Below are 15569 nucleotides of genomic sequence, written 5' to 3'. Positions count from 1 at the left end.
ATGATTAGTTGAGGGAAAATATTGTAGTGAGAGTGTGCAAAAAGTATCCAGGCAAAATGCTTAATGCCACATAAGGAATGGAAAAGTCCCAACTTCATTTGTATCTCAAGAAACCTTACCCATAATTATGTCACTAGCGAGTATTTTTCTTTCTAAATCTGCTCTAAAAATGACATTGAAATGACTTTATCAACTACTAAATATCCTCTTTTAAGAATATTCTTCCATGCTATGTTTTATTTCAGAAAACTTAAAAAATGCAGTAGCTTAAGAAAAGTGAATGGTCTGAGATGTTTTGCTGTATGTGCTATTGTATTTGGACAAAACTGTATATTAAGGATTCCAACATCAGCTCCAAAAACCTTTCCTGGAGCAGTTCTTTCTTACACCATGTTCCACAATTCACCTAAGACCATGCACGTGACAGAGTTGCAGCACTGAACTGGTAGTGACAGCTTTAACGTGCTGTACCTTTGTTTTTCCTGTTGATTTTGCAAATGTTAAGAAAAAAAAAGAAAAATCCTGTAGAACTTTTGGCATAAAACTGTAGCTGCTGCTGTAGCTAAATTGCTGCTAAGTGTCTAGGTGATAAAAGCCTTCTCCCACGCCTGCCACTCTGAACAACACTATTGTCAGGAAAATGTATGCATCTTTTTCCAGTAAGAATAAGGACTGTGATAACATTAGCATTTAGACAAGACACTGAGCTGATGATTGTGAAATGCATTAATGGATGTGTCACTATTTTAAAAGAGCACATCTGATGGATTGTTTATACATGCCATCTCATTGTACTTATTTATTTATTTTATAGGATATTTTAAACATAAAATTGCACAGATCAAAGTAGAACTCTCCTGTGACCTCCTCACCTCAAGGGCCTGCATTCAAGAGAACCGATCCCAGTTCCCAGCCAGTTGCGTATACCACTGAAGGAAAATGAACATACTGCACAGCCACCACTTTTTGTACTTTCTGCCTACCACACACCTTGTCATCTTATTAGTAGCTTTGACAACTGCTGAGCATGTGACTAATAGCACTTTCAACCGCACTGACATGAACACGGGATCTGCGCCTGTGGTGATCTCCCGCATCGACCATATTATAGTCAAGGAGGGGAGTAGTGCCTTGATCGACTGCAATGTCCAAGGTAGTCCTAGTCCACATTACAGATGGTACAATTCCAACGGCCGCCTGCTCCAAGAGGAAGAGAACAAAGGTAAGATCTTAGTATTCTCACTGATACAGCCTGTCCAGAGACACTTCTGATTTCAGCAGGTTGACCAATAACCTGAACTTAATGGCCTGACTGTGGTGTTTTCCTGTGTGAAAATATATGAAAGCCCGGTGGCAGCCATAAATTTGTTGAGCGCGCCTTGGAAGAAAACAATAACGTTTTTATAATGTGTTATTTATAGCAACACATAGCAAGAAGCTGAAGCGCTTCACAGAAGGTGTAGACAGAAGGTTTCATTGGAAGACTTCGGGTTTGATCCTATTTCCCATTCTGTCCTCTTTTGTCCTTCTCTGGCACCAAAAAGCTATTTTCCAACTCAAGGGAGGATTCTCTTGACATATGGGAATAGTTTGTTGGCATGAATTCAACACAGCTAACTCCCTGATACGCCTCCCTTCTTTATGCATAGTGCCGTGGGAGTGTGAGGAACAGGAGATGCCCTGAATGACCAACAGAAAAACCTATATAGGGCAGCAGTCAGAAGGACAAGCCAAGTTTGAGCCTTCCTGGCTTTAGTTAAGACTCTTCAGTTGCATTTGCCAGAGACCTTAATTACTCATTAGCTTGTTTTCCTTAAATGGAAGGTTTGGGTGATAATCCTAGTTATACTTCCAGGGCACATTTGGGGGGGGGATGGAAGGTGTTTTGCTCACGTAATCCTTCCATACTGACTGCTTTGTTCACAGCATGATGAAATAAACTCTTGGTTATTCATACTAAATGCAAGATAGCTTGCCTAACTAATAGCTGACCTGAGGGAGAACTCTGCTATGACAGGAGTAATGATTGACCCAGCTGGATGTGCAACAGCATAGTGTATCTGTAAAAGCTTACTGCATAACTGGTTATATTTTACATTACAGTATTTTATCACTTTCCTGAGTAAAGCTAGAGAAAGGAACTACTTGAGCTAGTAAGCGGACTTTCAGATACAATTTGTGCGGTTACGGCAACGTACTGTGATTAGTGTGCTCGAGTGTTTTACTAAGGCTCACTAACAGAAATTTTCCCCTTTAGTTAGGCATCTAACTTTAGGCCCTTGTATAGTCAACTGAGAGAGGTAGCTACTAACACAAACATTCAGGTAGGTGAGCAAAAACTTTGGCCAAGTCAGTAAAAATTGCAGATGTAGTATTAAGACAACATCATTTTAACTTAGACTTTCAACGGTGCACTTCCTCCTTTAAGAAACTGACTGTCTTCCTGTAAGAAATGTTTCCTAGCACAAGACCTTTCTTTACTATGTATAGAGTTATGTTGAGTATGGCATTGAGCTGTTATCAAAACCCAGCAATGATACCTTTTCTAATCATTGTTTTCTCATTAGGCTCATACTGTCTGCCAAGATCCATTGGCACAGACCCAGTCATTGAGTCACAGTTCAATGCCATTATGTCATTTATAACAGCTGGAGCCAGGATATATCAGCAAGGCATCTTGTCATTTTACAATTAATAAAGACCTACTTTGCCAACATTGCAATTCAAAGAAATACTGAGCAGCCAGTACTCTGTATTTTTTCTTACTCTAGAGGTGGAGAAAGAAGTGCCATCTGTTACAGATGCTGACATTTCCTCTGTAAGGGAGTTTTCCTCTGAATTTGCCTAACTTTAGCAGATTGGGGTGATTTTTTTATGTGAAGGTCTGCTTTAGACTGAGCTTTTTATTTATTCTATATTATTTAATTTCAGGCTAAGTGATTCAGCTGCTTTCAAGAATTAAGCTAGGGCAAAAAACAGCGTTTCAGATAAGTTAAAAATTCTAAGTAAGAGGATAAAAAGGTGTAATTAAGAACTGTCCATAAAGGAACCGAGGCAGGGATCTTGTGGGAATACTTTCTACATAGGCTTCTACTGGAGATAATGTAAAAAAACAATTTGGATAAGCCATGTTTAATGTGTAATTAAGAACTGTCCATAAAGGAACCGAGGCAGGGATCTGGTGGGAATACTTTCTACATAGGCTTCTACTGGAGATAATGTAAAAAAACAATTTGGATAAGTGTTGTTTAATTAGAAAAACTTTCAAAATGGTAAAAGCCCGTAACAACTCTGAATTAAAGGCTTTTTTTGACTAATGAATTTCAGAATTGCCCACAGATTCTTCCTTGAAAGAAATAAAGTAAAAAAATAGAATAATCTTTTTAACAACAAAAGAATTTCCATGAAAAGGATAAAATAAATGTAGAAGCAAGGTATACACCAATCTGTGGCAGGACTGCAATCCTTGCCTTGTGATTTACATGCGTTGCACAGGGATTTTGTGCTGGTTTAGTCCTCTGATCACCGATTCTGTGTCTTTGCTCAGCTGCCTTAATAGACTTAAATTGCAGCTGGTTAGGTTAGGTTTAAGGAAAAACAACTTTCTGATAGTAAAAATAGGTAAACACCTGAAATTCCTTGCTGTGGAAGGTTATTGAAATTCCATTACTGCCTTCAACAGATACCTGTCAGGAATGGCTTGGGATTGTGTTACAGAGATTGAAAACAGTTGAGTCTGCCTCTGAGCAGCAGTATGTATTACATGATCTTGTTGGCTTACATCAGCCTATGTCATTGTGTTACAAGGAAATCTTCTGTATGACATCTCCCTCTATGAAGTGTTCAGAAGGCACAGAGGCACTCCTACACTTTCTGGCTGTGCTCTCCACCATGTGAACACTTCCAGGGGTGGGTTTACATGAAGGAAAAGAATTGACAGCAGGCTTTCCCATTGGAGTTGAATCATGTGTTTTATAGCAAAGTTGCAATTTAATAAGTCGTATCACACCGAATAAGGCAAAAAATACACATCCTCAGCTCTCAAATGGTATTGATATTTGAATAAAAATGAAGCTCACTTGGGGAACTAAAAATCTAATTTGTTATCAATATATAATGGCAAACACAATAACTAGCTGAATCTTGAATCACTTTAGCAGTGATATGAGCACTGGGTTGTTTCAAACTCAGTTTAATAGCTAAATTGTTCTGCCGTGCCAGGTTCAAAGGATATGAAATGTACAGGTACAATTACATGTAGTGACCAAAGATATCAGTTATATTACACTGATAGAAATGTAAAAGTAAAAGAAGGTCCACCATGGCGTGTAGAAGTTCGCACTGGCAAACAAGACGTTCTCTTGGTTGGTCATGGCTCTTCTCTTTCCCATCCATCTTACTCCTCCTGTCCTATTTCCCTTTTTTAAAATCATTATTCATAATTAAATTCTGAATACTTCAGAGGGCAGGCAGTGTAGTATATGATGTCTGAAATCTTACTTTTTTTAAAGTTTACATTAACAGAATTATATGAGATACTGTAACAAAACACCAAAACTAACCCAATTGTAAGAAAATGCACTGTCAGGGAACAAAACAAGGAGGGCTTAGTAGGTTTTTCTGCCTCACAATCCCATTGTTGCTGTTCTTTGAGGAAGCGTGGCATGTGTTTGCAAGGCTCTCTGAGGTAAGTAGTCATATCTTTGTAACTTAACTGACCGTAAGATTGTGATAGATGTCATGCATATTAACTAATTTTTTTATGAGACTTTGAGGGCATGATCCAGTTATTCACAGTTGATGTCAGGGACTTGATAGTAACACAGCTAGGGTCTCCGGGACAGATAGACCTTTGTGATAGTAAATACTTTGTCTTCTTGTGAACGTTATTTCCTTCTTCCAAAATCTGAAGCCAGTTTGACAAAGCTGATGTTTAAGACTGTACTGATCATGTGAAAAAAATACTTCTAACTAAGTTACTCTGTCTCCTCTCCAGCAGGAAAATGGTGGTTTCTTGACAACGGACTACTAAACATTACCAGCGTGTCTTTTGAAGACAGAGGTAAATACACGTGTGTCGCATTTAATATGTATGGCAATGTTAACAATACTGTGACGCTGAGGGTTGTTTTTACCTCCGGAGATATGGGAATCTATTACATGATTGTCTGCCTTGTAGCTTTTACCATTGTTATGATACTGAACATTACTCGGTTATGTATGATGAGCAGTCATCTGAAGAAAACAGAGAAAGCAATCAATGAATTCTTCAGAACAGAAGGGGCAGAGAAACTCCAGAAAGCCTTTGAGATTGCGAAGCGTATCCCCATTATCACTTCAGCCAAAACACTTGAGCTTGCCAAAGTAACCCAGTTCAAGACCATGGAATTTGCTCGCTATATTGAAGAGCTCGCTCGGAGCGTACCTTTGCCACCTCTCATCATGAACTGCAGGACTATAATGGAAGAAATTATGGAGGTTGTCGGTCTGGAGGAGCAAGGACAGAATTTTGTACGGCAGACAGCAGAAGGCCAGGAAACCACTGAAACAGATGAGCTGTATATGATCCCAAATGCTTTGCAGCGCAGTGACTCTCCCACAGCGGACTCTGATGCATCGTCACTGCATGAACCACCTCAACAGATTGCAATAAAAGTGTCAGTTCACCCGTTGTCCAAAAAGGACTGCATGGACGGTCAGTCGCAAGAAAGCGTGCAGTTGGACACCAAGGAAGAAGACACTCCTCAAACACCAGCACTTCCTGCAGAGCCCCCTCCTGAGCCTTCTGCCGAACTCAGTTCTGATGACACAGCATTGGCGAATGACAAAAATACATGCGTTATATATGAAAGCCATGTATGATAGTTACTCCTGAATCTATGCATAGCAGGAAAATCAGGTGGAGCTCTTTTAAAAATACATATTGTACTTGCCGCTAAGCCTTACCTGGAGACTATCATAGCAAAAGCATGTATGTGGATTATTTGGCACTTTCTTCTCAGTTTGACTTTAGTTAACCATGATGTATGGCAGAGTAATTGCTATTACATTAATATTAATTGCTCTTTTTGATTAGGAGTATTTCCAAGAAACATTTACCTCAGCATTTTCTAGGTTGGAGTCACCTGTAGTGGCCTCCTGGAAGTCATTGGTAGTCTTTGATGTAGGACACTTGAACATACTAAACACAAAATTGGTTTTCATTTTCCTCCTTCCCTCTCGTTATTTCAATCTATTGCATTTTTGCAAATATTATCTTGTGAATTTGAAATATTGCCCAAAAGGCAGCACTCCAGTAGCCAAATAAAATCCTAATAGATCCCATTTACAAAGCCTGCTTGCTCAGCTGCATTGTGATTTAGAGGGCTATTAAAGAAAGTTAAAATGTTTCCATTTCATTTGAGACCACACTGCTTAGGCACAAGGGAAATAGTTTTCCCGTTTCCATGGAATGAAGATGCCAACAATTGTTTTTTTCACATTGAGAAACAACTTTGAGGTGTGTTTTACAGATGGGAAAGCCCGTAAACATCTTACAGAAAGTTGCAGTCGCAACAGCTCTGCAGGGGTTTTTTGCATATATTTGACTGTTCTTTACTTTGCCAGAGGTTTATATGGAAAACAGCTGCAAATATGCAAGATGTCTTGTTTTGTAGTAATTTGGTAGGAGTAAGTACGCACTACCTTACCAGAAGATATGCAGGTTCCTTAACAGTCCTGCAAATGCCAGTAATTAGCTGATGACAAGGCTGAAATGGCAGAAGACCCTTTTATTGGGATTCTCAATTTTATGCAGATTCATATTCTGAAGATCAAGCCTAAATTCATCTATAAGCATAAGTCGGAGAGTGTTTTATCCAAACTAAAAAAAATATATATATAATCAAGTGTCCTGTGAAATTACAATGACAAGCACACAGTTTACTGTGCTATAATTGCTTTGGTATTCTAAGAACCTCCTACCTATGTAGGATGTTCACAGCTTGAGTACATGTGACTCTATCCCACTAAAGCTTTAATGATCACTGCGATTGTGGCATTAAAAAGGATCAACATTTATGCCAGGAAATGCCAGGAGTGGAAGGGAAGTGATAATTTCTATTGCAGACAGACAATAAAAAGGACCTTCTCTGGAGTGAGTCTGGAAAGAAAGCGCTTACAAGGAGGAGTTTGTGTAGGAGTAATAGCATATTACTTAATTACTTGACACACATTTAATTTGAAACTCATGAACAAAATATCACCTTACAGTTTTTAAGAAGGACTGTAGTGTAAGTATAGATACTCAAATCTAGAGTCACGTATACTGCAGAAAAAGAAGTCACTTAGGTCTATGAGGAGATGATGCATGGATGGCTCTCTGGACATTTTATTGAAGTAGCCACATCTACATAAGGTGTCTGTTGGAGGCAATCAATCAGGTATATTAACTGCACGAGTAATTGAGATCAAACAAAGTCAATGTTGCAGCTATCTAAAAAAACTTTTGATAATGAGCTGAGGTTTTATGTTAACTTCCTCATGTTAAGTGCAGAGCTTCACTAGCAGTGTAACACAGGAACACCCTGTGACTAACGTTGGTGATGCAGAGAAGGCTCCACATTTACCTTCCTATGGTTATTAAAAAAAATACATGTTTAATAATGGACTTCAGATTTTGTGACCAACTTGTGAAAATGACAGCATTTAGTTGCCTAACGTTTGTGCTCACCACAGTGGTAGGCATCTATACAAAATGCATTTGCACATGCCCAAAAGGAAACATGCCAGGGCAAAGTCCCTTTAGGAATGTGGCTGGCAATATTTTACTTCCAGTGAAGCAATATAAATCTAGAACACAGGGTAGATTAAGAGAATGCCATAAAGAACCTCACTTCTGACCAGTGTGATTGAAAATACTACTGATGCAAACTGTTAACTTCTTGTCTGAGTCCAAAGTACATTTCTGTTTAGTGTTCACATCAGTTTTTCAAGTCACTTAATTTGCTTCTGGTGTGAAAAAGGACGAGGGCAGAAACAAAAGCAGGAACTTGCACTAAATTCTTTTAATTCACCTTAACCCCTGAAAAGAGGCATCTTGATTTTTCTGCCTGTCCAGCATTTACAAACAATGCTCATGTATTCTAAAGTTACCTGCCTAATGCCCAACTAAGATTGCACAGATGAGCAAGGATGTTCTCCTTGAAAGCATAAAAATAACTTTTAAATTACACTTTAAAATTTTTTAAAAAGTTTCAAAATTACTTATTAAAATACAGTATTTTAATTTTAATTGTTTTTTCTTTATGAACTTTTTACAGTAGAGACCAGACCCCTTCATGTATTCATATGGTGATTGGTACCAGGCAGTTCTGATCCCGACTGCTGCCCTCAGGCTGTCCTCCAGCCTGTATATTATTTATTTATTGAGAAACATTTGAGAGCAAACAATCCCCATGGTTTTCTTCAGTATCTCTGTGTAAACTTCCTTGAAGATATAGATTGTGTTTTTTTCCAGAGGTTGCCCACAAAGAGCATGTATTTGAAGTACACACAAACGTACATTGCAAACCACATATGAGCAACAGTTGTTTGGATTAGATGCACGTAATAGCTGCAATGCTGAATTCCTGATGTCGCAAGGTCAAAGAGAACCTTGACTTTGCTGGAGCTGGATTCACTCGGAGCTGAGAGTTCACAGATAGGACTGGTCCAGCCAGTCTGCTATAAATACTTCGGACATTTAGCTTTGTGGTATTATCGGAGTAAAAACAGAACAGCGCTGTATCTGAAGAAAATACAGATTGTAATGGTTCTGGTTGTGTGTATTTTTTCTGATTTCATGCATGCTGCTCAGTATCTTTATGCATCCGTTATATAACACCTGTAAGCATAAAGCTTTTTACATGCTTTCAGGCACTTCCTTTGTGGGAGATAGATGGGAAGCAAGATCCAAACCCATCTTTCCTGTTCCAAACTTTCTGGCTGTGCTATTATAAAGGAAACAATTCTGTCTTGCAGTATTTATTAGGGAATGGCTATTTTATGGTGCGAGAACACAATTAACAAACATAAAATTAATGATGGCTCTAAGGAAACATTAACATTTGCGTTGTTATATATTTTCATGCACCTTAAGCATTTCAGGGACATTAGAGTGATCCGTTCCCATCATTGGACTATGCACACCTTTTGTTACGTTGTTCTGTTTATTATATCACCAAATGCTGATGGTTCTTAAAACGCTCAGAATCTGGAAAATCCAGTACAACTGAATTTGCGTTCTAAAAGCTTAAGGAACACCAAGCCAGGCTTAGAAAGGAGAAGAGATTTGCAGGATATATTTACACTTTTTAAAAATATTTTTGCCAAAACTTCATGAAACGTGACTAAATATCTGCAGCATAAGAAATCGGTGCTGGATTTGAATTTTACATTTACTATTCTTTTTGCACTAAATGTAAGATCATATTAATCAGACCACTTGAACATAGTACTCGCTATCTACTTAACATTTTCTTTTTGAGCAGCATTTGTTTACTGTTGATCCTTTTTTGTTCTCTGATTTGAGTATGCTTGTGGTGAAACCTACCCTTCAGTCATTTTTTGAGATTGTCATTTGAAAAATTTAAAAGAACCCATAGATCAGCATTTTTATGCAGGTTTATTAGTATTAGGTGGGGCACAGCAGTTCGCTCCTGTGCTTAAAAATTACTGTATAATCGTAAGACTTGCAGAATGGCATATACGGGCAGACGTTGATTTTTTTTAGGTCAGTGCCTGTTTTATTCTAATGTACATACTATGTCAGTTCCTCAATTTGCAGTTACCTTTTGACAAAAGTACTGTAACATATAGCCAGGGCTTTCTGATGTTCGATTTGGTTCAGATCAACTAATTCTGGAAAGTGTTAACAGTGTCGAATTTTAAAAGTTCTCATGGAATATCTTGGCAGCATGCTATTTTAGGAGTTGGCCTCCTAAGTATGCCATACTTAGTGGGACAACTGAAAGCTTCTTAGATGCAAAGGAAATGCTTGCACTAAAGTATCTTAAGTTATATTTCATTTATTATGAAATCCTTTTTGATTTTACAAGAAATGTAAGACAAATATGAATGTGTTCTTTTGAGAAGCAGTTACTGTATTTTGATTTAAATAACTGTTACGATTTTATAGTTCACGGCCGTAAACCACAGAAACCAGTTCATGCTGAAGTGGCAAAATGAAATGTGATCCAGCTTGTAAATTGATCATTGTTTCAATAAAGAATTTGCACAGAGTATGCCGGGTTTGTACACACTCAACAAGATGATGGTTTCCTAGTAAGAGTATGCCACGGCATCAGCCAAGTGGAAGTAAACTATGTCTTTCATTGTACATCTGCTCATATTCCAGAAACATTGATCAGAAAAAACAGTTACTTACCTAGAAAGGAAGTTTTAATAAAGCTCTGAAAGGGAGCTGTTGTCGTTATTCAGAATATAGACCCAATTGTTAATCGGTGGTGTTATCAATAGCCTAGATTGCTCATGTGTGTAGCATCTTCTCTTTGGAAGCATGTCAGCACTTCCGCATGTAATCCAAAGGACTTTTTTGTCAGCTGTTTCCTCTCTGAGCCCTGTCATGGGGCCTTGCAAAAAGTCTTGCTGCTGTTTCAGAGTTGGGGCCAACAAAGTAAGTGTCTTTTCTACCAGAGGCACCCTAGTACCAAGACAAAATAGAAGTGTGGGTTGCCATACCTGCCCCCATTCCTTCATCCACCCTAAAAGGATGAGGTGAAATGGCTTTCCTGTCCCACAGCAGCTGGACTATATTACTCCCTAACAGTCTTCAGCAGGACTTAGTTGAAGCAGACACTGTAATACCTTGTCCTGGCTCTGCTGCTGCTACACAACTAGCAGCCAGTGGCAGTCACTGACAGAGATGGAGTGGGGGGAACTTGCCCTTTCACACATGAAAGCTTTACTCTTGCCAGCTGCCTGTTCTAGGCTGGAAAACATAGCCAATAGGAGGAAAACAATAGCTATTTATTTCATATTTTAACTCTGCTGTTTGAAAGAGTGCTCTAATTTTGAAAAATATTTTTAGAAGCATTTTATTCAATAGTTTCAGTTGAGTTAATGGGGCTGAGACACATCCACAATTTACTTAAAAATGTCTATGAAAAATAGTGAAGGGGTCACAAACTGATCATAAGAATGAAATACGTACGGCTAGAGCCATACGCTATTTTATTGTCTCAGCATGGGACCCTGTCTTGCAACTGGGGCAGTTTGATATGCTGTGACTTTTTTTTTATATAGAACAGCACCACTTCAGGATGCTCCCCTCCAGCATGCTGAACTCCTCCAACAGCTTCATTGGAGCATTTTTCAGGAAGGCAGGGTACCACCAAGCAGTTGGTTCCAGTGGGCTATGCTCCTGAACACTGTGAAACAGGCTCTTCCCAGCCCCAGTGCTTCTTACAAAGAAAAGATATTTATCATGTGGAGGAGACTGCCCTACATCAGTACTACAGAGGGCACTCCAAAACTAAAAGCTGCTGGTGGGTAGTATCTCCACAGAGACAAAGATGGGGACAGTGGGGGGTCTCGGCTCTCCTACTAAGACTGGAGCCAGGGAAAGCCGGTGCGTAGCTCAGGGCTGGTACCCCAGACATTTGTACTGCTGTAACACCACTTTCCCACAGGACTGGATATTTTCTAGCCCACATCCTGCACCAGTGCCTGGAATAACCAGCTAAGAGACTTGAGAATCAGTTCCTTTTCACTATCCATTTCTTCCATCTCTTCCTCTCCCCGTCTTACCTTCCTGTGCTTTTCTCTGTCCCCACCAGCTCCACAGTGCTACTTCGCAAATGAGAACCGAGTAAAGTTAGTGGTCAGGGCAAGTGTTTCTGCGCTCCAGGCACCTCTGTTCCAAACTGACCTTTCATAAGTCCCAAAATGGATTTTTTTTTCCCCAGCTGTACCAGGCTCTAATGCTAGGTACTATATTTAGCTCTCTGGCTCCCAGGCCCAAACTGAGTCATTATACTCTTACAGTAAAGGCTGACTCATGAATCCATGGTATCATGTATAAGTCTGTAAATTGGTCAAAGACAGTAACATAACTGAAGCTAAGTAAGTTACCAATTTCTTTTTCAAAATCAGAATGTATAGCAGCAAACAAATGTGACAGACTTAGGGCACCCAAGTTACATAACAAGAAGCTATTTCATACCTCGAGAAGACGAGGCAACAATGAGAAAAAATAACAGCCAGCCTTGTATAGCATGGAGAATACATGTAAAACCTTGCTTATGATTGAGTAGAAATGTAGCATAAGTATTAAATCCATTTACCATTCTATGGCCACTTTCTATTTTGAGAACAGATTCTCTTAACTCTTAACTAGACCTTTCCTATGTGGGCAAGTATCATAGGCATGGAAATACTACAAGAGTTATCAGTAAGAGCCTTGTCTTCTTCATCTACCATTTGTGAAATTATTTTCAGGACTATTTAGCTATGCATCAAAGGCTAACCGCAGACTGCCACCCTGTCCTGTCGTGAAGCCACCGAGTCTGGGAGCTCCCATCTGAGATGCACAAGCTGATCTTTCTGAAATATCTCCGTCTTCTCTTGCATAAGTTTTGATTATACCACCCAATAAACCACTCATATTTATTAATGGCTGAGGCCCAGGCATTCTCAATTGACAATTACAGAGAAGCAAAATAAATGCCGCCACCACTTCCCTCTTTCTGAAGCCTCTTACTGCTTCTACCTCAAGATTAGCCCTGACGACAGATAGCTCTTGAGTTGTTTGGGTATCCTTTAACTCCTTCCTCCTGGTGAACACTACCTTTTTCAGAAAGCAAGATTTAAAAAAAAATATCAGCCAGAAAAAGAAGCTCCCTTCTAAGGAGACAAGCATGGATCCTGCCTATTTAAAATGCTTCATTATCCTTCTGTCTAATATGACAGCCTCAGGAAAAGATGGTAAAAAATAGAAAGAAATTTAAGAAGATTCAAATGGAGAATTTTTCTTCTCAAAACATCCAGAGGTGATTTATCTTCAAAGTATATTAAATTCTAACTCATTTAATCGTGTTCATTTGTTTTTAAACATACTCAAGTGGAGAAAAAGGAGATTCCTACAATCAATGAAATTTTCACCCCCAACCCCAAAGTAAATCATCACAAAAATATGAAAAATATTGCCCAGCCCTTCTCTCAGGATACCTTTTATCAGGGAAGATATTTCTAGTCCTTTTTATGGTTCTGCTTAGGTGACTGCAGCTTCCTTAAGGGATTGGTGGAAGTGCATTTCTTTTCTGCTGTGGTCTTCTTGGTTAAATATTCTCTACCCTGTGTGAGCTTTTCTTTGTGTATAAAAATCAATATTCCACTGAAGATTTATCTTCGCTTCCTTTCCCCATGGTAGCATTCCATTTTGATACCTTCTTTGTGTTTTGTTTTACTGTTTGGATTTTGTTTTGTTTGCCCATGTTTTAAAACAAATCAGAGCATCCTAATGTTTTTTCAGTTGCCTGTTTTGGGGCAGGATCACTCACACTTATCTGTATAATTCAATTTTAATTATGCAGATGTACAATTAACTACTCCCAGATTGGTGCAGGATGAACTAGTCAATAGGCTGAAGCAGATTTCTTTTGCAGAACAGCATCAACAGAACAGGTAAAGCCATAATTCCCAAGATACGAGTGACATAAGTGTCCTCAGTCATATATGGGTCTGTGAATATGTTACGTTCTTTTGTTTGTTCACTTCAAAAAAGTCATATATGATACATCTCTGCCTTAAATAATGTGTTTCTTTTTGCTTAGCCTGCCATCATGGATGGACTAGCACATTTGCACAATCCCTACACTTGTACCTCAGCTATCCATTATCTGGATTGGTTTATCTTATTCATTGGATAGCTTGCCAAGTGCAGGGGCCTCTCTAAATTAGGTATTTTTGAAGAGACTGCAGACAGCTTGGTGATGCTATGTAAATGATATTCATTTCAAATGCATTGATAAATGCTTTTTCACATTTTTTTTACTGAAATGCTGTATTTCTATATAGGCTGATATCTACGTGTTAATAGAGTCTGTTTTTTCTGTATTCTTTTAAGTAGAAACTCCAGTTTTTCATAAGTGTGCAGTAAAATGACAGTAATCTGCTGCTGAATAAAACTGCTTTTTTTCTACATTTCATACATTTCTACAGTTTCTACATTTCATAATCCCCATGTAATCTCTGTTAAGCACAGAGCTCATTCTTCAATATATATGCCACAAATGAGGTGAAAGGCTCCAAATCTCTGTTATTCATGTAGTCTGCATCAGACTACTAGTTATTTTATTAGAACATATAATAGACCTACCCTGACACTGTAACTCCTGTTGCAGTTACCAGAAATAGCCCCAGAACATTAGCCAAATGTTATATGATACAGCACCGCTGAGAACTATGTTCCTACTCTACACCAATTTCAGAAAAAAACTCCAGAGGAAACCCATCCCTTCTCAGTAGGGAAGCAGGGACTGAAAGTACTTAACGTTTCACATGTTTTTCAGAAAAAAACCCAACACCTAGGTAATTATTGGGGATCTTGCTTGTAAAATTGATGCAGGACCATCACCAAAGACGGAGCTCACTGCAGCATGGAAGCTCATCACCCCTAGTAGGCAGCTGTCAGTTGTAAGACAGTAGCTAAAGACACTTCTCAGGGTAACCTGTGATACTATAAGGAGGCAAACATTCCATATCATGTAAACTGGCAATGTCTAGGAGACTATGGATGGTGTTGCAAGACGCAGTCCCCAAACTGTTCAGGTGATGGCACTGCATCTGAAACTCAAGCCTGTTTCCTGACTAGAGAAGGGCACTGGGAGTATCACCAAAAGCTCTGTGCTGGGCTGGTGGAGTCAGGCCCTATCACAAGAACCCAGTTCCTTCCTTTTGGCTTGATATTGTGACCAAAGTACCCCTCTTCTTTATTTGCTCTAGCATTACTTCATAGTTCTTCAAGGGAGACTAAATATGGGGTCTTCAGTGAGGCAACTGCTGAAGACCAATCAAATGCACAGAGGAATGGGCAGCTCAGCTGTACTGGCAGATGTGAGCTTGCTTTTGTACCATACCAGATAAAGACTCTCCCAGAGGCCAGCATTCAAGTGCAAAAGGGCTGTGATGCTGTGAATCCAGACAAGCCGGGAGCAGACGAGAACAGGCAGGCAGGAGTGAGCTGGAGGCAGACTGGGCCAGTCCAATAGACATGGAATTAAGATGACAGTCTCTTGTGGTTTAACCCCACCCGGCAACTAAGCACCACACAGCCGTTCGCTCACTCCCCCCCGCAGCAGGATGGGGGGGAAAGAACTGGAAGGGTTAAAGCAAGAAAAATCGTGGGTTAAGATAAAGACAGTTTAATAGGTAAAGCAAAAGCTGCGCATGCAAGCAAAGCAAAACAAGGAATTCATTCACTCCTTCCCATCGGCAGGCAGGTGTTCAGCCATCTCCAGGAAAGCAGGGCTCCATCATGCGTAACAGTTACTTGGGAAGACAAATGCCATCACTCCTAACATCCCCCCTTT

General features: G+C 39.3%; 1 protein-coding gene across 1 annotated transcript; it reads left to right on the top strand.

The window, feature by feature from the left end:
• The first annotated feature begins 822 nt into the window (after positions 1 to 822).
• MFAP3L (microfibrillar associated protein 3 like) lies at positions 823 to 8247 on the top strand. The gene is made up of 2 exons (XM_009272333.2): positions 823 to 1222; positions 4997 to 8247. The coding sequence occupies exons 1-2, from the start codon at positions 940 to 942 to the stop codon at positions 5860 to 5862; spliced, it is 1149 nt and encodes a 382-aa protein (XP_009270608.1). The 5' UTR covers positions 823 to 939; the 3' UTR covers positions 5863 to 8247.
• Positions 8248 to 15569: the final 7322 nt, after the last annotated feature.

The sequence above is a fragment of the Aptenodytes forsteri genome, unplaced genomic scaffold, assembly GCF_000699145.1.
Source record: "Aptenodytes forsteri isolate BGI_AS27 unplaced genomic scaffold, ASM69914v1 Scaffold13, whole genome shotgun sequence".
Classification (NCBI taxonomy): domain Eukaryota; kingdom Metazoa; phylum Chordata; class Aves; order Sphenisciformes; family Spheniscidae; genus Aptenodytes; species Aptenodytes forsteri.
This window is presented reverse-complemented; position numbering and strand designations above follow the sequence as displayed.